Source organism: Sciurus carolinensis, chromosome 12 (assembly GCF_902686445.1).
Source record: "Sciurus carolinensis chromosome 12, mSciCar1.2, whole genome shotgun sequence".
Lineage (NCBI taxonomy): Eukaryota > Metazoa > Chordata > Mammalia > Rodentia > Sciuridae > Sciurus > Sciurus carolinensis.
The window spans coordinates 59,638,242-59,663,963 of NC_062224.1; the positions used below are offsets into that span (position 1 = coordinate 59,638,242).

General features: G+C 39.5%; 1 protein-coding gene and 1 pseudogene across 2 annotated transcripts in view; one reads left to right on the forward strand and one right to left on the reverse strand.

Annotated features, from left to right (window-relative positions):
* The window catches only part of Kif26b (kinesin family member 26B), a 500,968-nt gene that overhangs the window by 414,395 nt on the left and 60,851 nt on the right, over positions 1-25,722 (forward strand). For both annotated transcript variants that reach the window (XM_047521119.1, XM_047521120.1), the window contains one exon: positions 11,995-12,154. In XM_047521119.1, coding sequence (XP_047377075.1) covers positions 11,995-12,154 — 160 coding nt within the window. The remainder of the gene's footprint in view (positions 1-11,994; positions 12,155-25,722) is intronic.
* LOC124961893 (uncharacterized) lies at positions 22,765-23,577 on the reverse strand (annotated as a pseudogene).

Sequence of the window (25,722 nt, forward strand, 5' to 3'; positions counted from 1 at the left end):
GGGATCAGAGCTGGGCACCTGCTGTCCCTAGCAGTATAGCCCTGGGCAACAAGGATGTCCATACACTGCAGGGCTGCCATCTCCCTCCTCGTCAATAGTGAGGTGATGGTTCTCTATGTTAAAATTTGTGTAATAGAATTTTTTAAAACTTTGACCAGGAGACAATGTTCTGAACCCCCATGGTACCCGCTCATAGCCTTCCCTTCACATAGCAGTTCTGAATCTTTTTTTTTGTTTTTTTTTTTGGTACCAGGGATTGAACCCAGGGTTGCTTAACCACTAAATCACATCTCAGATCTTTTTTGTAATTTTTAGAGACAGGGTTGCACTAAGTTGCTCAGGGCCTCATTGAGTTGCTAAGACTGGCTTTGAACTTCCAAGCCTCCTGCCTCAGCCTCCTGAGCCTCTGGGATCATAGGCATGCACCACTGTGCCAGGCAGTTCTGAATCTTCTAAACTGCCTGTTCCTGCCCACCACTCTCAGTAGATAAGCAATGTCCTACTCCCTGAGAAGATGGAGTTAAACTGGCGTGTTCCCTCACCCCTCCCCTTTTAGCTTCAAAATCTCCTGGTCCGTATGCCTCAGTTCCTCCCTGGCTCCTTTCCCACTGGTGGTCTCCCATCTCCTGGCCTTCTTACTCTCATCCTTCCCGCCTCTTCTGGGACCTTCAATTGGGATCTTGGCAATTGTCTTTTCATGCTTATATTTTAAATTTCTCCTACCATCAAAGAAGGGAGGGAGGAAAGAAAAGGAAGAGGAAAGGAAAGAAACAATAACAACAACAACAAAACTTGTCTCTACCCTACTTCCTCCTTGAGCTGCCTCCTTTGTGAAGTCTCCAGATTCTTCTTTCTGCACAATCTCTTCCTCCTTTGAATTCCATAGCAGTTAGGGGGAATGTCATGCCATTGCCTGACTCTGCCTTACATTGTCATCGATCGTGTGCTGGGCCGAGCCCTGAGGACAGAGGCCCCTGTTCTTCTTCCTTGGTCCCCACAATGCTGGGCTTGTGTGGGCACATCGGTGCTCCCTGCTCAGGTGTTGAGTGCAGTGGAGTGGGTGCTATATTTTAAAGCCTGAATTTCTCCACCATCTAGTATGGCTTGTTTCAGAAAGGGAAAGAGGATCCATTACCTTTCATGTAAACAGATGGTGTGAGAAGGCCTCGTAGGCTCAAAATCAGGAGTTGGTCAGTTAGTTGAGAAAGTTGGGGGGAAATAGTACAAAATGTTTCATGTCAGAAACATTGTAACTTAAATGTGTATTTATTCATCCACGAATGACATAGGGCCATGACTTTCTCTTTGAGATGAGTGTTCAACATTAAGGTCTAACTTTCATGAACCACAATCCTCTGAGTACTCTAGTTTTTGCTTTAAATGTCTTTGAAGAGATTCAAAAACTTAAAAGATATTTGAGCAGTCATCTGGGTGTTTCCTCTCTATAATTTCTTACCCACACTTGTTTCAGCGTGTTAATTTTAAAAAAGCGTGTCATTTTTATCACATTTTTCCAAAGCACTGAGTTTAATTTTTATGGAAACATTGACTATTTACAAATCACTTTTATTCACATAGTATTTTATTATATTTTTATTTATAATTAGTACACGTGGCACAAATAGGTTTAGGAGGAAATGTAGTTGACCTGTGGATAAGTAGATAGCTTATATTTTTGGAGCAAAAGTTTTCGGACAAACTGGACAACAGACTCCGCTAGCTACCAGCTTTCGGCATGCCATAGGTGTCAGGCAGTGAGTGTGTCTTACAAAGGTGAGTGAGGAGCTTAGCTAGCCTGGCCAGGTGGTGAGGCAGTGGTTCTCAAACTCTGGTTCATTACCACCACCTGGTGAGCTTTGTAAGGAACCCCAAGACCAGTGCTTCTCTCCAGTCCAATTAAATTAGAAAGCCTGGGAAGGGGAGCCAACCATTAGTATTTCTTAAAAGCTCCGAAGTGATTCAACTGTGCTACAAAGTTTGAAACCAGTCTGTTAAGGGAAGGCAAGTTTAAGAGAGTTTCCACAGTCAGGCGTGGCAGTAATTGCACCTGTAATTGCAGTGACTTGGGAGGCCAAGACAGGAGGATCATAGGTCTGAGGCCAGTCTCAACAACTTAGTGAGACCCTGTCTCAAAATTAAAAAATACAAAGGACTGGGAATGTGGCTCAGTGGTAAAGTGCCCCTGGGTTAAGTCCCCAGTACCAGGAAAAAAATAAAAAGGAAAAATTAAGAAAGAAAGGAAAGAGGAAGGAGGGAGGGAGAAAAGGAAAAAGAATTTTAAAAAGAGCCGACATGCTATGTAGTTAGTTTTGTATTTTCCTCTTAGCCTCAGCACTGGTTTCCAATGGGATCTCAGGGCGATTTACTTAACATCTGTGAAACTCAGTTTTCTCATCCATATAATGGGACTACTTCCTACCTTACAAGATTATTGTAGAGATTAAGTGATATTAGGAGAATGTAGCATTTCCTGGAACCTACCAGGCCTCCATAAAACACTGCTAAGAGTGGGTAAAATTAGTATGTTGCTTCCTGTGGGAGAATAAAACATGTGGGTCATCTGGTTTGGTCTAAGTCTAGACTTAAAATATAAATAAAAGATTATTCAAGGCTGACTGAGTTTTGTTCCTTTAACCCTGTGACCTTGACCACAAATCTGGATGAGGAACCTGCTTCTCACCTGATATTAATTATCACCTATTTCATTCACTTGTGTAGGACTACTTTTTCCCCAGCCACTTGCAATGATGTAAATTCTTGATGACAGCAAAGGGCCTGTGTCACTCACCTTTCACCAGTTCAGATCGAGCTCTGTGTGTGAAATTCCAAATGCTGTGACTACCAGAACTGCAGTGGGTAGATTTTCCATTGTGTTAATGTGACTTTCGTTTTGAGTCATGCAGGTATAATTATAGGTATTTTATAATATTCTTCAGCACAGTCTAAACTGTGCCTTTTGTTCTCTGTGTTCTGTTTTACTACATGCACATTATGCATTTCATTCCATTACATCAAATGGACTATTAGAGTCTGAAAGTCCAAATTGGTCTCTGTCTTTGCCCTTTAATCTGAGGCACATGTGGAATATCTGAGCTTCTCCTGTCTATATAATTAGGCTGCAAAACAGATGGTATTTTGCTTTTAAAAGAAAACTATTTCCCTAGCACACTGCCATGACCCGATCTTGCATGATATGAAATGGGATAAAAGAGAAGTAACACCATTCCTTTTAAGGGGTTGCCCTGGGTATAGTTGAAGAGGAACAAAATTAACTTCTTTATTGTAAAAAGTTCTTTGCCGTGGATGGACCAGAGTGGCTGGAGAGCTGAGTGGCAAAGCTGTGCCTTCTTCAGACATTCCTCACCTTTTTTCTCAGTACTAGTATGGGAGCTGAGGGAGGGACGGGATGGAGGAGTTAGGGTTAGGACCAGGCTCCCAGGTGTTCCTGTTCTGCAGCATGAGCAGTACCTCGCCCTCCTGCATCAGTGCTGTTATTCAGGTTCTTCTTGCAGATGTGCAGGCACCCAGACGCTGCAGAGGTACTCCCCAAGTGTCCCATGTATGCAGCCACTAAGACCCAGACGTGCCCACGTCCCACTCCTGCCTGAGCTTCTATACCACACTCTTTTTTAAAAAAAAAAAATTTTACATATACTTATGGATATGTTAGTTGTGGGTGGACACAATATCTTTATTTTATTTGCATGTGATGCTGAGGATCGAACCCAGGGCCTCATGCATGTAGGCAAGCGCTCTACCACTGAACCACAGCCCCAGTCCCGCTACCAGAATCTTTCATAACCCAGCTCCTTAGTCATTTCCTTTCCTCTGTCTTTCGCCCCAAATTACCTGGCGTCCACAATAGCTTTGGGAAGTTTCCACTTCCACCTTTGCTGTTTTCCTTCTGTACTGAAGCAACAGGTAAGGTGGTGTGAGCTGGACCACCTGGAAATGTAGACTTCCCGGGATCTGGGAGCAAGGCGGAGGAAAGGAAATGATCAAAGAGTTGGGTCATACACAGGTTCAGAATAAAGAGCACACGTGTTGAAGTCAGGTAGACCCTGGTTTGAATAATAGCTCTGGTTGTGTGATCTTGCCCGTTAAACATTAATCAGATATACTTGAGATATAATAAACTGCAAGTATTTAACTTGTACAATCTGATAATCATGAAACCACTGCCAGATGAAGAGAATGAACACATCTATCATCCCAAACTTTTCCATGACACCCTCAAATCCTTCCCTCCAACTCCTCTTCCTCTTCCCTATCCACAGACAGCTGCTGACCTGATTTGTTTCTACGCATTAGTTTTCATTTCCTAGAATTTTATATAAATGCAATCATATTGAAAGTCTGTACTTTTTCTTGTGGCTTATTTTACTCAGTGAAATTATTTTTGAGATTGAGTCATTTTATTGCCCCTATCAATAGTGCACTTATTTATATTTCTGAATAGTGGTCCATTGTCTAGATACACCATAACTTGCCTGTCCATCCACCTGTTCATGGACATTTGTATTGTTTTCTGCTTGGGACAAATTATTGTGAGCACTCATGTATAGTCTGTATATGCATTTTCTTTTGGGGAAAAGGGGTAAATGCCTAGAACTGGCAAGGCTGGATCATATAGTAAATGTATGCATAACTTTTTAAGAAACTGCCAAAAGGTTTCCGGAAGTGGTTGAACTATTTTATATCCCCACATGAGAGTTCTACTCCCTCTACATCCTTACCAACATGCAGTATGGTCATTCTTTATAATTTTTGCCTCTTTTTAAAAATTTTTTTATTTTATTTTTTCTAATTAGTTGTACATGACAATGCATTTATACATTTTGATAGATCATACATAGAGTGCAACAATTTTTGCCTCTTTACAGGAAAGTATCTCATTGTGATTTTTAAAAGCTATGTTTGTATTTTTTAGTCATAGATGGACACCATACTTTTTATTTTTTATTCATATGTGGTGCTGAGGATGGAACCCAATGCCTCACACATGCTGAGTAAGTGCTCTACCACTGAGCTACACCCCCAGCCCTCCTTGTGATTTTTGTTTGCATATCACTAATGACCAGCAATGCTGAACATCTTCCCATGTGCCCATTTGCATCCATGCATCCCCTCTGGTGAAGTGTGTTCACATCTTTTATCCTTCCTTACATTTTTATTGTTTTTCTTACAAATTCTGAATACAAGTCCTTTATCAGATATATGATTTACAAATATTTTCTTCCAGTCTCTGGTTTATCTTTTCATTCACAGTGTCTTTCCAAGAGGAAAAATACTCATTTTTTTGATGAAGTCCTATGTTTGTATATATGCTCTTTTATGAACTATGTTTTTGGTGATACAGATAAGAAATTTTTGCCTTACCCAAGGTAAAAAAGATTTCATATCATGCTATCTTCTAGGAGAAATTTTAGGTTTTACTTTGTCTTTAATCAATTTTTAGTTAATCATTGTATATTGCACAATATATGGACTGAAGTTGCTTTTATCTTGTTGTTTTTTTTTTTAGGGGGGTTGTGTGTATTTTCGCATTTGAATATGTAATTATTCCAGTATCATTAGTTGTAAAAACTGTGTTTTCTTTACTGAATTTGTCAAGAATTATTTGTCGGGGCTGGGGTCATGGCTCAGTGGTAGAGTGCTTGCCTAGCATGTGTGAGGGACTGGGTTCAGTCCTTAGCACCACATTAAACAAATAAATAAATAAAACAATAAAGTTTTAAAAAATACACTTTAGTATTTAAAAAAAAGAATTATTTGTCCGTATTTTTGTGTGTCTGTCTCTGGACTTTCTGTTCTGTTTCATTAATCTATTTGTCTATCTTACATCAACACCATTAACTATGGTAGGTTTATAAGTCTTGAAAAAAAGTAGTTCTTGTTTTTCAACTTTTTTAGTATTTTTTTAAAGGTTTTCTGTTGTTGTTGTTTTGGCTAGTCTAGATTTCTTGCATTTCCATGTAAATTAGAATCTCTTTCCAAATGGATTTTGTAAAAACATTTTCTAACCAAAAGTTCTGCTGGGTTTCTGATTAGGATTGTGTTGACTCTATAGATCAATTTGCAGAGATTGATATCTAAATAATGTTGAGTTTTCTGACCCATGAGCACAATCTCTCTCTCTTTCATTTTTTAGGTCTTATTAATTTCTCTTGGCAATGTTTTATAGTTTTTAATGTACAGGTTTTTTTTATCAAATTTATTTCTAATTAATTTTTTAAGGCTATTACAAAAGGTATTTTTAAATTTCAATTTCCAGCAGTTTGTTATTATTATATAAAATTATAATGGACTCTTGTCTCTTGATCTTCTATCCTGCAACCTTACTAAATTCACTTAATTGGATCTAGTAACTCTTTCTGCCAATACAGACATTTAGCTTCTTCAAGTCTGGATCTTTCTCTTTCTCTTTCTTTTTCTTGGCTTATATAAGCAAGGACTTCCAGTACAATGTTGAATAATAATGGTGAAAGTAGAAATCCTTATCTTGCTCCTGATTAAAGGGAAAACATTTAGTCTTTTACCATGAAGCATGATGTTAATTTTTTTTTGTTTTTTGGTACCAAGGATTGAACTCAGGGGCACATGACCACTGAGCCACATCCCCAGCCCTATTTCATATTTTATTTAGAGATAGGGTCTCACTGTGTTGTTGAGCACCTCACTTTTGCTGAGGCTGACTTTGAATTGGCAATCGTCCTGTCTCAGCCTCCCAAGCTGCTGGGATTACAGGTGCTTGCCACCTCGCCTGGCTTGAGCATGATGTTAGCAGTAGTCTCAGGAATGAATATTGGATTTTAGTAAATGCTTTTTCTGCTTGTAGTGAGAGAATCACATAGAATCCCCTCTAGTTTGTTAATATGGTAAATTATACGATAAATTAATTTTCTTTGGTAACCAACCTTACATTTGTGGGACAAACTGCACTTTCTCATATTGTAAAATCTTTTTTATATATCACTAAATACAATTTTAAAATATGGTTCCCTAATAACTTTGATAACTTTGTTCAGAAATTCTGCTTCAGTGTTCATGAGAAAGGTTGATCTGTAGTTTTCTGTTCTTGTAATTTTTTTTTTTTTTTTTTTTTGGTGTCAGGAGACTCTTGGTCTCATAGTATGACTTTGGAAGTATTCCATCCTATTTCATTTTTAGGAAGAGTTTGGGTAGAATTGTATTATTTCTTCTTTAAATGTTTGGTAGAATTCATCAGTGTGGTCATCTGATCCTTAATCTTTCCCTTTGTGGGCTGGTTGGTAACAACAGATTCTATATCATTCATGGATTCAGGGTTATTTATATTTTCTATTATTTCTTGAGTGAACTTTGGTATTTTGTATCTTTCAAGAAATTTTCCCATTCTTTCAAGTTGTCTAATTTAGTGATGTACTATTTCTTACTCTTTTGAGACCCGTAAAAATTATAGATGAGGCCATCTCCCTCATTCCTGATGCTGATAATTTGGTTCCTCTTTCCACATCAGTTGTGCTAGGTAGAGATTCATTAATGTCACTGATCTTCCTAAAGAATCAGCTTTTGGTTTCAGTGATTTTTCCCCATTAATTTTTGGTTTTCTATTTCATTGATTTCTGCTTTTTTGTTAATTATGTCCTTTCTACTATTTATTCTGTCTTTAATTTGCTCATCTTTTTCTAATTTCTTAAAGTGGAAGTCGAGATCATTGATGTGAGACTTCTGTTATTTTTTTCATATAGGCATATAGTGCTATAAATTTCTTCCTAAGTTCATCTTTACGGGCAGCTCACAAATTTAGATATGTTGCGTCTTCATTTTATTGACTCAAAAACACTTTTTAAGTTCCATTTTATGTCTTCTTTGGCCACTGGTTATTTAATGCTGAGATGTTGACTTTCAGAATATTGGAGGATTCTCCAGATATCATTCTACAGTGATTTCTCCTTTACTTCCATTATGTCACAGAACACACTGAGTAATGTGAATCCTTTAAATTTTATTTAGACCTGTTTTATGGACCAGAATATGGTGGTATTGGAAAATGTTTTATGTGCCCTTTAAAAGAATGTGTATTCTGCTGTTGTTGGGTTGAATGTTACATAAAGCTCAAGTTGTTCAAATCTGTATCTTGACTAGTTTTCAGTGTACTAGTTATATCAGTTTTTGAGACATGGGTATTTGAAATCTCCAACTACAATTATCTATTTATTCCTGTAGTTCTATCAGGAAGATAGTCATATATTTGAACATCTGCTCTTAGTTTTTGTCATGGCCTCTTTTTTTTATTTATTTATTTTTACAGACTGCACTTTGATTCATTGTACACAAATGGGGTGCAACTTTTCATTTCTATGGTTGTGCATGATGTAGATTCACACCATTCATGTAATCATACATGTACATAGGGTAATGATGTCTGTCTCAGTCCACTCTCTTTCCTTCCCCCACCCCCTCCAGCCCCATTTCCCTCTATACCATCCAAAGTTCCTTCATTCTTCTCTTACCCTCCCCGCCCCCACCCCCATTATGTATCATCATCCACTTATCAGAGAAAACATTAGGCCTTTGGGTTTTTGTCATGGCTCTTGATTGCCCTCTTTGTCATTATGAAGTGTTCCTCTTTACCTCAAAGAACATTTTTCGTCTTCAGTCTCTTTTGTCTAATGCTTGTGTATCCACTCCAACTCTCTTATGGTAAATGTGAGCTTTTCCCTTACTTATGCATTTCATCTATTGTTTATTTGTATTTGAAGTGCATTTCTTTATAGAAAGCATATTGTAAAATCACACTTTTTTATTCATCTGACAATTTCTGCCTGTTAATAAGGGTATTCAGACTATTTATACTTAGTGTGATTATTGAAATGGTTTGGTGCAAAGTACTACTTTTCTGTTTTCTGTTTGTGTCATTTGTTCTTTGTTCTTTTCTTTTAATCTGCCACCTTTTGGATTTATTAAACACTTTTAGTGATTTCATTGTATGTCTCTTTGGTTTATTAGCTATAATTCTTTGTTATTTAGTGCTATTTAGGATTTGTAGTGTACATTGTTAAGTTACTGCCATCTACTCTCAAATATTGTATCATTTGGTGTATAGAATAAGAACCTTACAGTAGTCTAGTTCCATTTCTCCTCTCAGATCTTGGTATTATTATTGTCAAACATTTTTAACTTTACATATATTGTTTTAGTCGGTTTTTTCACTGCTGTGTCCAGAAGACCTGACAAGAACAACTTAATGGAAGAATAGCTTATTTTCTCACGATTTCAGAGGTTTAGTCCATGGTCAGTCGACTGGGTCCAAAGTGAGGTGAAACATCATGGCAGAAGGGCATGGTGGAGGACGGCAACTCAGGACATGAGAGCCAAGAAGAAAAGAGAGAGCTCTGCTCATCAAGAACAAAATATAAGACCCAAAGGGAGACCCCCCCCCCAGTGAGCTACTTGCTCCAACCACATCCTACCCATCTATCATTACTGCTCAGTTAATTCATCTCAGTGAATTAATCACTGATTAGGATGCACCTCTCATAATCTAATCATTTCACCTCCAAACATTCTTGCATTGTCTCACACGTGAGTTTTTGGGGGACACCTCATATCTAAAACGCATATCATAACCCATATATTACATTGTTATTTTCTTTTAAATAATTATTCTTTAAAGAGATTTAATAAGAATTTTAAAAAACTTACACATTTACATATGCAGTTATTCCCAAAGCTGTTTATTCCTTTGTTTATTTCTTTCCTTTGTGAATCTACCTTTGGTGAATTCCTTCAGCTTTTTAAAGTCTGGAAATGTCTTTATTTTCCTTTTGTTTTGAAGGGATGCTTTTTATGGGTGTGTACTTTGAGTTTGACAATTTTTAGTACTTTAAAAATTTTGCTGCACCATCTTCTTCTCACTTGCATTATTTCCAGCGAGAAATGTGCCGTCACACGCATCATTGTTCCTCTATATGTAATATGCTTTTGTTCCTCGGGCTGTTCTTGAGATTTTTCTCTTGATCATTGATTTTGAGCAGTGTGATTATGATGTGCCTTGCTGTAGTTTTCATGTTTCTTGTGCTTGGAGCTGATTGAGATTCTCAGATCTGTGGGCTTATGGTTTTCATCAGATTTAGGGAAGTTTTAGCCATTATTTCTTCAAGTATTTCATCTGTAACACACTCTGTCTCCTTCAGGAATTCCAGTTACATATATTGGGATACTTGAAATACTACAGCTCTTTTATTTTTCTACCTGTTTTTTGTTTGTTTGTTTGTTTTGAACTTGTAATTCTCTCTGTGTATTTCCTTTTGAAGAATTTATATTGCTAGTTCTTCAAACTTACTCATCTTTCCTTTTACAATGTCTAATCTGCTATTCTACCCAGTATGTTTTTCATCTCACACATTATAGTGTTCATCCCTAGAGGTTCATTTTGCCTTTTTAAAAATACATATTCCATGTCTCTGTTTAACTTTTTGAACATTTGAAGTAAGTCTTAATGACTGTTTTAATAGCTCTCTCTGTCAATTCTAACACCTATGCTCATTCTGGGTTGGTTTCAATTATCCCTTCATTATAAATCTCATTTCCCTGCTTCTTTGCAATGCCTAGTTATTTTTATTAGGTGTCAGACATTTGGATTTGCCTTGTTGGCTGCTAGATATTTTTGTACCTTGTAAATATTCTTAAGGTTTCTTTGAAGATGTAGTTGATTACCTGGAAATGGTTTGATCCTTAATGGTCTTGCTTTTAATATTTGTTCAATGGAACCAGGTCTGTGCTCCATCCAGCACTAAGTATCCCCCATTACTGAAGCAAGACCCTTCTGAGTACTCTACCTAATATCCTTTGAATATTGAGATTTACCAGTCTGGCTGGTGGGATAAAAAACACTATTTGTAGCCGTGTGCACTGTTACCTCTATTCTTTTCAGATGGTCAGTTCCCTAGCTATAGGTAGTTTCTTCATATGCACTTGCTGATCAGTACTCAGCTGAATACTCATGGGACCTTCTGTAAGTCTCTAGAGTTCTCTCCTTTCCAATACTCTGTTCAGTAAACTGTTGCCTTGGCCTCTCCTCTCTCCTCAAATCAGGGAATTCACCAGCTTCTACCTGAGTCCCTTCTCCCTCTACCAGGCCTGGAAATTCTCTCAAAGCAATATGATGAGATATAGGAAGTATTTGCCTTCCTTATCTCCCCATTTCTCAGGGACCATCATTGTTCTTGCTGCTTGATGTCTCATGTCTTACAGTTGTTTTATACATTTTATCCATTTTTTGGTTGTTTCAAGTAAGAGGACCAATCAGGTCCTCATTACTTCTTCTAAAGCAGAAGCAGAAATACTCATGGGCAAATTTCCTGATTTTTCTGAGTTTAATTTTCTCATCTATAGAAAAGGATAATAGTATTTAATTTATAATTTTACCATGAAAACTGAATGAGACTACAGTTTGTGTGGCACCTGGCAATTGGCAGATACTCAGCAAATATTTGGGTCTTCTCTGTCTCTACACCTAACTCTTACTTCTTCCAGATTTTACTTGGGTTATCAACATGATTCATGGCTGAAATTTGAGTTGGGGTGGGTCTCTACAGTGATCAACCAAAGCAGACAATCACTCGTGGGCCAATCAGATTTTAACTTGATGGGTTTCAGAATTCTGCTATCCAGAGGACATTAAGTTACAAACCTTTTTCCTCCTTTAGTTAGACATTTGCCTTTTCTAAAATATCATCCAATCCAAAGTACTGGAACTATTCATTTGTTTATAGTATGAATATCATGTTTTAGCAGGTCAGCGATTGTCGTAGGCAGAATTTAAGAGGACCAGTGCTATTTGTAACCCAATATGATATTGTTTGGATTTCCCACTAGATCATGAACATCAACCTCTTCTTTCCAATTTTCTTTTTCTTCTCAGATTTCCCAAGGAGCTGCATGAAGAACAGAAGAGTGTTTGTTATAACTTACCTATTCTCTCTTCTCTTGTCTTCTCTCCCATGATAGTGTCTGGAGGTCGCAGTCGCCTGCATCTCATTGATCTTGGCAGCTGTGTGAAAGCTCTTAGCAAAAATCGAGAAGGAGGTTCAGGGCTGTGCCTCTCACTGTCCGCATTGGGCAATGTCATCCTGGCTCTCGTCAATGGCAGCAAACATATCCCATACAAGTAAGTGATTCTACTTGAAAGATAAGTGGGGTAAACATGGAACCAGAGCTGGGTGTGGAAGACTCAGTCCAGTTCCATCTATGGAGAAGTGTGGCACAGAGGGACAGTCTGAGCCAAATTAGTAGTTCAGAGCCATAGATCAGCCTTAGCTAACAATTGTGTAATGTATCATCTTCCATATTGAAGAGTTTTAGAAATACTTAAATTAATTCCAGTACTAACTTTAAGCTACTCAGAAGAAATAAGAAATCATCTCAGTTGAGGTCTCCAATCACAATGACTAGTTATGAATTATTGTCACCATTGTACTGATGTGTGTATTTCATAGTGATGTGAGCAACTGGCTGAAGATTGACTTTTCTTTAAGACTGTCAAATTAAACCAATAAAAAAAAAACCAGGTGTCAGTTACATTTGGATTCCAGATAAACAAATAATTTTTTAGTGTAAGTATGCCCCCCCTTTATTGTGTGGATTCCATAGGAATCCTATATGTTATCTGGCATCCCTACTTAGGAGAGTGTGTTAGGTTTGGGGAATTACCTGGCACTATTCCATGCAAATGTTTGTTCTACATATTATATTCTTTCTCTCTTTCTGTTATTGCTCCAAGATGATGAAATTAGAGCAGCTCCCATGTCTGGCATAACCAGGAACTTGCCCTACCATCTATGCCCATAACTGACCCAGCTCAACCAACCCTCACCACCATCACCCAGCTCACTGGGCAATGTGTTGGGGTAGTGGGTGCTCCACTGGCTATCCAGGCCTCTGACAATGCCCAGCTGTGCATCTTACTAGCTATAGACCCTTTCATAATCATTAAATAAGGGTTATAACTGTATATCTTTTCTATATCTCAGGAATATAAGACTCACAATGATATACAATTAGTATATGGAAGTTTTTTGGTAGAATATAGAACACTATGGCCAGTAACCAATAATGATAATCTGGTTGAGGCTATCCTTATTTATTTAAATGGAAATAATACCTACCTTACAGAATTGCTATGTATAAAAATATATGGAATCATTTTCAATCTGTGAAAATTCTACAAAATGCAAGTTATAGTAAGGGAGGTAAAAGGTAAATCAAGCAGTTTGTTTTACAGTAACTGAGATTCAGGATGAGTCCTTGAGTTCTCCTTCCCTCTGCCCTAAGTTGATGTCAGACCTGCTAAAAACACTGTGATTTTATTTTCCACTGGGAGCACCATTACTAACCTTATAGAAGTATAAATGTGATTATATTCCAGTCTGAGACAATTCTTGAAATTTGGATTTCCACTTGATAAACCTGGAAATAGTTTTCCCAAGTCATTGAGAAAAAAAAAATTCAAGTTAAGTTTTGTAAAGTTTCATTTCTATTATTTCTGTTGTTAAATAAACTCAACTTGTGAGTTCAAAAAAAGAAGGGAAGAAAGAAAGAAAGAAAGAAAGAAAGAAAGAAAGAAAGAAAGAAAGAAAGAAAGAAAGAAAGAAATGAAGGTAGTCCTAGTTGGTTTCTATAAAATGAGACTCATGACTGTGAATGTGATAACAATAGATCATAATGGAGATAAAATTCAAGATACCACCTTATGAGGTCACTGTTTGTATATTTACTTGTATTGCTCACACGGGTTTTCTGAAGAGTGGCATGCCTTTATGATTTTAATAAATACTTTTTGAATCGATGGTGGGAGGGATGAATGACTATAAGCATATGAAATTATTTTTAATTTAGATAAAGTAACTTCCTTATGGTTAGAGTTAGGTTTTACTATAAACAAATAGGGAAACATTAAGATTTTTATTACTAATTTAAGGTCTCTTATTAAATTAAACATATTTTTAACCTCAGGTAGCCTTAACAACCAGCCACCTGCCCTCTTAAAAGGACAAGCGCAAACCCCCCACCCCAACTCCCCAGTCTCTGCAGACATGTGTCTGTCAATTCCAGGGAGTTTCCTTCCTTCCATTCTGGCATTCAGAGTACTGATCATAGTGTCTCTATGTGTATGTTAAGCATAGACTTAACATAAATGCTGTGTCTGCATGAGACACAGTGATGGGGTTGTCCCCTGCCATCAGGACAACTGGTCGAACCACTGATCTTCAGGCACACACTTCCATCAGCTGTCCTTTCTTTGCCTACCACAGCTCACCAAGAGCTTGTTGGGCAGCCCATGGCTGAGTTATGATAGCATGGTAGCCTCACCAGCCAGTCAACTATGTCCTCCCCAAACATCCATTAGCTAGTACATTTGTTCTGTCATTCCTTGGTCCTTACTACCCTCCCTTGGTCCTTCCTGTTCATGGTTATTTATAAGCTTCGCCATAACATTTTCTCAGGTTCTCAGCCACAGCATTGATTTAACATTTGGTGTCTGCACATTGCATTTGCAAAGTGATTAATCAACTAGAAACTATTCTCTTTGGGGGCACAGAAAGATAAGACAAAGATTTACTCAAATCACCCAGCCAGTTGGTGGCAGGATCAAACTGCATCACTTTTCACAGTTTCAGAGACCTTGGCAGCTCTGCGCCCACGTGGCTGACCTGCTCCCCCTTTTCATCAAGCTCTGTAATATATTAGCTGCCTTGCTCTGCACAGCAGGGGTATCTGGCACAGCAGGATGGCCCAGATTTCTTTTATCAATTCCATCAGTGCTCTGAAGCCACATTATGCAGCATTTTGTTAGCATACTAAACACCTTTCAGGATGTCAAACTTAGTCTTTGCATTGGTTCCTCGGAGAAGGAAAGTTTCTTACTCATACAGTTTCTTCTTGTTTCTGCTCACTTGCTGGAAAAGAAACAAACAAACAACAACAACAACAACAACAAAAACCCAGAAAATCAAACTCCATATTTTTACCCTTCCCCACCCCACCAAAACACAAAACACAAAAATCCCACTGCTTCTTCATTTGTCACCCTAGACAACTCTGTGCTTGGGACCTGCATTACTAGTGCTTGCTTCTGGGAAATTAACTGGAATGTGCACAGAGGGGATATAGGCTGTCTTCATTTCTCTTCATCACTGTACCAGACGATTTGTCATGTGAGCAAGCCGGAGAGTGAGTTTGGATTCATTACCCATCCTGTTGCTCCCACAGGCACCCTAGATGTGCCCTGAATGGTTCTGACTTTGCAAATGATATTGCCTTTGCAAATGACAGACGCAGGCCCAGAGCAGGCTCCCAACCTCAGCCATTACACAGCACGGGCTTGCTGGCCAATCCTGAAACCATAAATCAATCCTAAATGGTGACACCATTCAGAAAGGCATGCAGGGAAGTCAAGGAGACCATCAAAGCCTCCAACCCCCTAGTCAGTTATGCACTGACAGGCTGCACAAATTACTCTCTAACTTTGGGGAAACCTCATGACCAGAAAATCTGTCCTCATCCTGAGCATTTCGACGCACATTTGCAAATTTCCTGCAGGCTCATTCATTACAGTCTTTTGCTATTCCTTACCACTCCTTGGGCAACAAGGTGCTAGGAGTCTTCCCATTTCATAGATTTTTTAAAAAGGGGAGGCGTTGTCATGAATTCTCATTCACAGACCAGTCTCCTAGGTCTACACCCCTAGGTTTGGTTCCCAAAAGGCCAGGGTGAACTTTAGCTTTAGTAAAAATGCTATATCCCAGTTCTTCCGAAGGCCTATAATCTTTCCAGAGACTCAAAGACTCAAATTCTAACCACAACTTAATTCTCTCAAAATAGAATTTCTGGTCCTTTTTAGATGTTGTCTTATAAAGGGTATAAACCCTTAGGAAGCATACATCGTGACACTTCAGGCCCTATTTACTCCATTTGGAAAAACAGTTGCTTTGGTAGGTCATATCATCTGATACTGAGCAGGAGGCCTCTGCCCAACTCACACCAAAGCCAATTCTGTGGCACCTGATTTTTACAAAAAGAAAAAGCTTTTTATTGAGGGTCAACTGATAAGTAGATAGAAAATTTAAAAAGAAAGCTTTTCTCATCTGTTGATGGTTAGTAGCAGGGGAATTCATGGGAAGGAAGAAGGGAGAAGCTGCTTGTTGATTAAATGATGAGAGGGAGAAGTTTTAGGTCTTTTTTTTTTTTTTTTTTCCAGGGCTGGTGATGATCCCAGAGCCTCAGACATGCTAAGCAAGCACTCTATCCCTGAGCTACTGAGCTACGCCTGCAGCTCAGTTTTAGGTTTTGTTTTGTTTCCTTTGCACAGAGTGGATGATCATTGTTCTTCTTCATAGATCACATGTTTCTTTCAGGGAAGCTGTCATTTCTGTTGAGGGGACTTTGCACTTGTGATATCCAAAGGTCATTGACCCCATGTGCTGGCTACTTCTGCACGTGTCTGTTCTTGAAAAGTCACTTTCAAACTGTCCTTGAGCAGATTCTGAGAGCTTTTCCTGAAAGACAACATAAGGATTTTGTTACTTAAGGAATTTATGTCCTGGTGTGTCTAAGCCTTAACTGATTTCAAATCTATTTGCTTATTTGCCAACAGGATGCTCATACTCTTGTTTCTAAACAACAGATATATAATATTTTGGCTCTTACTTAATAAGACATCATGGAAAATGACTCTGTGACCCTCTCATGTTGTGTCTGTCTGACATACTCTTCCCAGGCAACTTACAAAATGGTGCTGCATTACCATCCCATGATGTAAGTGATGCTTGGTTCCCCTCTTTTATGGGTTTGGTCTGTGGTGCAGACAGGAGTCCTAATCCTTGTTTGTTCAGATCAGTCACCGACGGGCTTCAGGGCCCAGGCAACTGTGCTGACTTCACTTCCTCTCTCTCCGTGGTCCAATAACTGCAAGAAAGCAGGTGGAGCCTGAGGCAGTTTGTTGTCAGAAGCTTCAGACTGTAAGCAAACACTACCAGCAGAATCAACTTCCAGAAGCCTCTTTCCCACCCGAGTGATAAGGATGCCCTTGCACAGCTCTGTAATGGGAATGCTTTTCCTCCAAAGGCTTTCGTGAGGGGTCAGGAACCAGGTCATGTATAAGAATACAGCAGCTTCCTCTAGCACAGCAATTCACTCAAACCAGCAGGCAGCACTAGAAACGCAAATTCAAGTCAGTGACTCCGAGGAAATGACATTTTATCACTGAGGCAGCTTTTTCAAAATGTTAACGGCTCTTCTGCATGAGGCAGTATACACCTGCAGCAGCAAGCCTAGATTCCTAAGGACATTATGGGATGCTCCTCTCTGAAGCATGCAGACAGTCCTCAGTCTTGTCTGGAGGAACACTTCCTCTCAGTATCCAATTAGCTTTTGGGATCTGCTGGGCACCCTCAGAACTGGAAACCCACTCTGGGTCTGGAAGACTGGAGAAAAGTGGCTCAAGATTACTATTAGCTGTGACCTTCAGTTCTCCTGGCTCCATAGGCCTGTCCCTCTGAACTTGATTATTATTTACATGTACCATTAAATTAAATTGATATTTGCCAGAAAAATGCAAAGAAATATCAATTCTCCCAACTTACTTAAGATAGCAGGAGATGGGAGAAGCTCTGTGGAAGAATCTTCGTGTACGAGACAGATACACACACATGCATATTTAGCCTCCTTTAAATGTACATTAATGCTAGATTATCTCTTTTTGATTTACAGAGGGAACATCAATTTAGAACTATTTGCACAAACTCTGGCTATCATTTTATAGCATTCCCTGTTTAGAAATAAAATAACCAAAGTCTCAGGTTGCCAGGCAACTGCAGCAATGATAATTCTTAGCATTGCTGCTCCGAAAACATTCATTTTTGTACATTTTAATGACAGGGTGGAGAGAAAGTGAACCCAGAATGTCACTGGGACACAGAAGTCCCCCTTTTAATGAAATTTTTAGCATTCTCACTTTCTTTTATTCTCCCCTCATAACTGTTTGCTTCCCTGGCCAGTGGCATTTTCATACTTAATTATGGAAATTTCCAAAGATTGTTATTATTTTCATAACAATCTAGGCAGCAATTGTCAGTTAATTAACTGCCTGGCTCATTCTCTGCAAATCAGTCCTGGAGCTATGGCACCATTTGGGAATCTACTGGGGTCATTGGTTGTTGTACCATTGGTTTGACATGTGAACTACACAGGTTATCCTTTTTGTCCTCAAGAGCATTATTCTCTCATTGAATTGGGAGCAGAATATTAAGCCCCAACTCAATCAGAATCTCTGGGCAGCAAGCCACCATGGCTTGTCCTTTTCTCTGTCCACTCTAGCTGGTCCCTGTTGGATAATGGGACATAACTGGATCAAGAGACATCTTCATTTCCCTTCTGGCTTTTCCAGTTTTTCTTTCTTCAGTGCCATTTATGAGATTACTAATCAAGGTCTCTTCTTTCTAGTTTCTGAACCAGCTATCAAATAGATATAAGAGGGTGTCTGGGAATTAAAACCCCCTATCCTCTTAATTCTATCAGAGTAGGAGGCCTCTTTCTGCCTCTCCATGAACAGATCTGGGAACTCAGGAAAGTGCAGAATCAGGTTGGTAGAATGGCCATACCTGAACCCATACCTGGCCATACCTGAACACCAGTGGCTGTGGTGGAGAAGGAAGGTCGAGGCCTGTAGGAAGAAGGAGACAGACTGACGAGTTGGGCTGTACATGCCCAGGGTCACATGCACCACCCTCAGCAGTAAGACCTTTTCCTCCCATGGGAAGAGATAACTGAAAAGGCAGCAAGAAGAGTGAGAATTTTTTCTTGATCTTTCCAATAGAGTAGAGGTCCCTAACATAAAGACATTCTGAATCATAAGGAGAAGAAAATAATAGTGTCCAATATTTATTTTCTGATTTTTCTATACTTAGAAAATTAAGCTCCACATAAGGGTTACTTCTCAGTGTCACCATAATGATAGCAGTTCATAGTCATTGTTCTCTTATAGAGTACCAAAAGCTATTCTAAGAGCTTTATGGGTATTTAATTCTGTCAACTACCCAGGACATAGGTACCATCATGGTCATTCTTATACTCCAGATGGGGAAACTGAGACACAGAGTAGTGGAGTAACTTGTCCAAGTTTATACAGCTACTAGGTAACAGGGCTACCTCACTCCTCCCAATATTACCCAGCACAGTGTCTGGAATGTTGTTGGTACTCAATCAATATTTGTTGAAATAACAAATGAGGCATGTCCATGTATCAAATGTATCTGCAACATTTAAATATGTGACCTTGATTGTAAGTGAAGCATAGATCTGCCAGGTGGAAACAACGGTGGCCAGCTTGACATTCATTCAGGTCTGTCTCCTGGTCTTGCCTGTTTCTATGATTGCCTGCTGGGACCAATTTGTCAAGTACTTAAAGAAGTGAGAAACATGAAATGAAGAAGATAAAAGTAGGAAAGTAAATCTCCCACTCAGGACCCAATCACTTACCTGGACTGAATCAGCGATATTAAATAAGCATATTGGAATCAATAAGACTCTTCTGACCTAGGGCTTATGTTCAAGGCTCAGGGGAGAAGGGAAAACCGAATTATTCCACAGCTACAGGACTCCCACCCACAAAGCCCTCCTGCTTTACCTGGGCGGCAGCTCCAGCAGAAAAAAAATAGAACCATTTCCCACACTGGAGAACTAGGCACTGGCACAGTTGACTGATAAGACAATTTCCATCTCTCCCTCCCTGGGTGACTGTGTCCATTAGGTGTGTCGAGGTGCTCCTGATTGAACAGACTTCTGTCAGAGTCGGAGAGGTTATCACCCAGGCTGTGTGGTGAAGCTTTGCTGAGTACAAGCAAGGTAGGGAAGGGATAAGGGAGAGGTGAGAACGATGGCAAGGTTGTCAGAGTGTGAGATAGTGAGCTTCCGCAGACATCTGGCTGATAATAGAAGCTTTGGGAATGTCCACGGTCAGCAGATTAAGGTAGTCAATCTCTCAATAGGAATTTGTGAACTTTCTTCAGACTGAGCACCCAAAGAAGTATGTGGCGTTGAATAGCTGTGGTTTCTAAAAGAGATGGATTGCAACTGGACTGGGGGAGCTGATTGAACTGAGGCCAGGGCACAGGGATTCTGGCGTTGGGACCATTGCTGACCTCCATACACTTCAAGACTCTACCTGAGCTTTTCATGTCTCCACCAGCAAGATCAGAGTCCTCGTTCGTATTTATTCACCTCAGAAATATATCACAAGTCCCATTGAGACAATGTCTGTGAGCCTCTTTAAAGAAGAGGCTAAAAGATAATAGTTTTAACATTTGCCTTCAAAGGCAAAAAGATAATTGCTTCAAAATATTCTGAAATGTTATAAGCCAGATTAATCTGGCAGTCTCATTTTTTTATGTACTCATTGACTTAAAAAGTATGTCTCTCTTTTGGTCAAGTATATTACAATTTTCTTTTATTAAAATGGAAACCTCACGTATTTATTTAATAAGAGTGTGTGTGCCTAGCATTTAGGGTCGCCTCCTGATTCAGATATGCTCAGTCTTGTTCTGTATACGACTGAAAAAACAATTTAAGGAGGCCTGTGACTCCACCCTCCATGAGTCCTTTGGGTGGGATTAGGGGTCAGATGCTACTGAACTCCCAGTTGTGTTCGTATATCCCACCAACTGGGGCAGGATCCCAATATTTTTTAAAGACACATTTTTTTTTCCATAGACTATGGCCCTTAAATGCAAGCCAAGTACTTCTCAGGTGCCCTACCAGAGATATCGATGTGTCATGAAAGTTAAGTAAAATCTTACCACAGTTGTTCTTCGTAAGAGACAGATTTTCCTCCAAGGACATTTTCAGGGTTAACTTGAGTGATACAGATTTCACCTTTCACTTTATATCCCTTGTGGTTCATAAAATGTAACTCCATGATTCATGGAGCTCAGTGCTGCTCTGATCAGCAAGGATGATTCTGGCCCAAAGGAACTGGTTGAGGAGTTTAAGGGACAGATCCCATCCAGTCTAATCGAGGCTACCAAACATACACAGGAATTCATTTGAGAAACGTACTGCAGAAATAAAAGTTATTTTATCAATTTATTCATTTCACGTACTTGTTCATTTGAAAATATCTATTAGGCCCCTATAGTACACAAGGCACTAGGACCACAGCAGATGATTCCACTCTTGGCCACTTGTGACATGTGGGGATACAGATATTAAACACCCAGGTGCGATGCCTGATAACATGGTCATATCAGCCAAAGAAGGGAAAGAAGGGGTCTGCAGATGAAGAGGGAGCCTCGAGGACAGTAATTAAGGCTGCCTGGACAGAGTGGACGACTCCCGTTCTCTCCTTGCCTATTCCCACTCACTGCTACTCATGCTTCCCGGTGTCCCCACACTCCGTCCTTTTAAGGTCTGTGCCGTTCCAGTTACAGCTGCTCTGCCATTCACTGTGTTGATGTAGAGCTTGCCTGACACAAATCATGATCAACTACTGAGCCAAGCGCAAGACTCTGAATCCAAAGCTAATTGTTATCTTTAATGATAACTAATCATCATATCACAAGTCACTTTGCTACCAGGAAGAAAACAGCCAAAGGAGGAGGGCTTTGGGTTAGTCTGGGCCAGTGCACAGAGGGCCCAAGATGCCCCTGGGCACCCCGAGGGCTGCGTAATTACTCAAGGATAGCTTGATTTAGGCACAATTAGGCATTTGAAGGGATGGAGCATACAAATGAGTTGGGGCTTAATTCATTTAGAAACTGTCTTGAACATTAATAGAGCTTCAATCAGATTATCCAACCATAAATTCTCACCTGTTTTACAACTGGTTCAGGCTCAATTGAGCATTAATAGATTTTTTTTGGTCCATGCAAATGAGGTGATAATTCATTCTGTGTGTAATTGAACACTTTTCAGATAGTTATACTCAAGGAGCAGTTAAGTTGTACCAAATTGTCTAATGTACCTAGTAATTCTAACTAAAACAGAGCTGGATTTCATTTTGATATAATAAGGAGAAATCCAAAGAGATAAAGATGGTTATAGTAAATTTGTCACTAGATCAAGGAATCACAGACTTTAGGAAACTTGACAATATTTAGTCTTTTAGGACAATGACCACAGTTACGTTTCTGTTTATTTGTCCTTCCTACCTTTTCCTCTCTCCTACTTCTTACCAATGAGATCAATAAAAATTAGGGGAGTCAGTGTCCAAGTTCAGGGCCCCCTTATAAGCATACATTCCCTAGTTCTGTATGCCTTGACATGCCAGTTTTTCTAAGGGTTAAATGTGTCAGCTCTTTAAAAACCATGTCAGATTTTCCTTCAAGCCACTTCAAGGTTTATTTCTCCAAAGAGACCTTGCCATACCTGAAACCAACATCCCGTGTTAGGGACTAATTGCAATTGTTGTTTGCACTAAGGGTTTTCTCCTGTAGTTTCCTGAAGGAAATTCACTTTTCCTTTCCGTAAGGGCACATACTACATCCAGTCTCCTTTTGAGGATTGTGTTTTTGGGGATTTTTGTTTTTGTTTTGCTTTGTTTTGTTTTAGATTGCTTTTTAACTGCTTTATATAACTTTACATTTTTCCAAGCAAATGGGCAAAACTCTACTGCTGACAGAAACTCAGACTGGGTGCAAAGGCAATAGAATCAAGCTCGTAACGCAAGACCCACTTGACACATGGAAATAACATAAGGTTCACAGTAAATGGATCAGTAAAGTCATATCAGGAAAATGCGAGGAAAAGGAAAAGAATGGGAATCAGTATTAATCGTATGGAAAATGGCAGAAGTCGAGACATAAGGCGAAATTCATCACAATGGTCGTGGTGATAGAGAGCTCCCACGTAAGAACACGCTATTAATTCCTCAACTGCAGTTCCCTAAGTTTTCTCCTGATTTCTCTCATCTCCTTCATGAACATTTCCATATCATCTCCATCTCCACCCATCCCATCATTGATCTGCCTATTGGGTATGGCCATGGAAAATTAGGGGCAAGTCGGCGGGCCTGTCCCCATCTATAATTTCCTGCAGGCTGGTGGTCTTCTCCTCCCAAAGGGAGGCCATCCTCTCCATTCTGCATTGGCAGCCCCATTTCTTCCTTTTCCCGGGCGGATCTTTGCAGTCTCCTCCTCCTCCGGGTTCCCTCCGCCAGGACACTGGGCTTCCGCTGACCTGCTGAGCTTTCCACGGGTCCATGCCAGCGGGGAGCTGGTACCCAGACTCGAGTGGCGACTGCACCCTAGGGTGCATGGCTCTGCAGCTCCCGAGGATTCTTTTCGGTAATGGTAATTTCACCCGCCCTCCCCACAGCTACCAGAATACCCCGGAATGCATCCGATTTGCCCCTTCTCCAAACCCTAAACGCTTCCTGCAAAAACCCTTTCCTGACCTATCACGTGTTTCCTAATTTGGGACTCACCCACCCTCCTGGTCAAAGAACCCAGGTAGAGATTACCAAAGACCCTTGCGCTCTCGTTCCTCCTGGGCCCGTGCTTTGCAGATGTTATTTCTTCTACTTCCAGTGACTTTGTTCATTCATTCATTCACTTATTCATCAATAAGTCAGTCAATAGTTATCAAGAGCATATTATAAGGGCTGGGATGACCTCAGTGATGGAGCACTTGCCTTGTATATGTGAGGAGGCCCTGCAAGAAACACACACACACACACACTGTATATTCCTTCTCCATTAGTGGGTTTCTGCTTCGTTCATGTTTTAATTGTGAGATGTGTCATATGTACAGATGTAGAAACATCTTCCCAGTCTACAGAATAACAAATATCTGTGAGACTACCACTTAGATTAGGAAATAGGTCATTTTAATGCCCTACAAGGCTTCGGGTGCTCTTCAATGATTCCCTCCCCCTCCTACCTGTTCCAGAGGTGACCACTATGCTGAATTTTGTGGTTGTAATCCCCTAGTTTATTATTTTATTACCTAAATATGTGTCCCTAAAAATAGATTTAGTTTTGTCTGTTTTTTAACTTTATATAAATGGAATCGTACTCTCTTGTTGGCCTTTTTATAACTCAGCACTTCATTTTGATGTGCATGGCTACCAGTCATTAATTTTCATGACTAAATCATTTTTCCATTTAGGGGACATCACAAAATTTTTGTTATTCTAGTAACGAATTTCTAAGAGATTCTTTAAAACCAGTTGTTGAATTTTATCCAACCCATTACTGCATCTAATGAGATGATCGTGTGGTTTTTCCTCCTTTAATCTTTTAATATGATAGACTACATTAATCATTAAATTAATTTTCTAATACTAAATATCCTTGCATTCCTTCCTGTTTACTCTTTAAGGCTTATCTTAAATATTATCTCCTCTGCAAAGCCTCTGATCTTCCTCCCTCTCAATTTGTGACTCCACAAAAATAGTTTCCATCCTCCAACAGCTAAGACATTTTATAAGTGTTTTGTTACAGGCACTGATATTTATTTGTTTATATAACTATCTCCTATCATATAAGATCATCATGATAATGATAAAGTCTTTTTCTTTGGGTTCCTTATTTTTTACACTAATTTTAATTGAACCTAATTGCTCTAAACTCTACATTGTTTTGTAACATATGAATCAGACAACTGCCTTCAACTTTTTAGAAACCTGCCCTACTTCCAGGAGGACACCTTTGTGCCACCAGGCTTGCTTGGTGGTCATCGGAGCTCCATTCTATACTAGTATAAGCTACCCATTTTTATGGTCATGTCAGCTATATAGGATATGGAGAGGCATTAAACTATACCCTATTTTCTGAACCAGATAGCTTCACTCTGCCAAGTTATTTTGACAAATTCACCAAGCATCAACAAAATGAACCTTTTGCCTTTATAAGCTGACTTATTCAGGTATTTGTTGTGGAAATGGAAAGCTGACTAACAGAGGCAGATACCAAGCAGCCTAGGGTTAATTGACCCCACTATTAAAGCAATATCTTTCTAAGGCTTCTGCTGGATGCCCTGTGTATTAGCAAATTTTCCCACTCTTTTACTTGAACACAAATTATCCCCAGTTCTTGTTACCTCCAGGGATTGTCTAACTCTCCTTTCCTTTAGAGGCCTTGGTGATTTTCTCACATGTGCAGGTCAGTGCTCAACCAAAGAGCTCCAGAGAGCTCACTCTCACTCTTGCTTTGCAGCTCTCTGCTGTTTCAACCATCAAACTTAACTGCTTTGACATCCCCCAAATTCTGATCATTGCCCCCTCATCTCATCAGGACTCCTGTCTCTCTTTGGGTTCCTTTGGTCTATTTGGAGGTCTGGAGACTCTCTGGGCAGTGGACTGGGACATTTAACAGGGCTCAAGTCATTTGCTTCCCTTCCTTCAAAGGTTACTTTCCTCTGCTGCCTGTTACCTGGTATCCAAAATTCATTCTGTCTTATATTTTGTTTGGTTTTCTAGTTGTTTAGGGTTAGAGGGTAAAGCCAGTTCCTGTTTTTAAAACACTGAAGCGAAATCAGCCATTCCTGGTCATATTGTGTTGTGTTTATTTCTTTAAGCATCTTAATTTCCTTAAGCATGTTGATCGACTTGTTTATTTGTCATCTGTGTTTCCACATCTCATTCTGCCAGCTGTTGTTTCTGCTGGTTCTGTCTCAGGGTGCCTGGTTTCTTTGTGTGTTTATTTTTTGTCTGGGGGCTACTCATTTGCATTGGCATTTTATCTG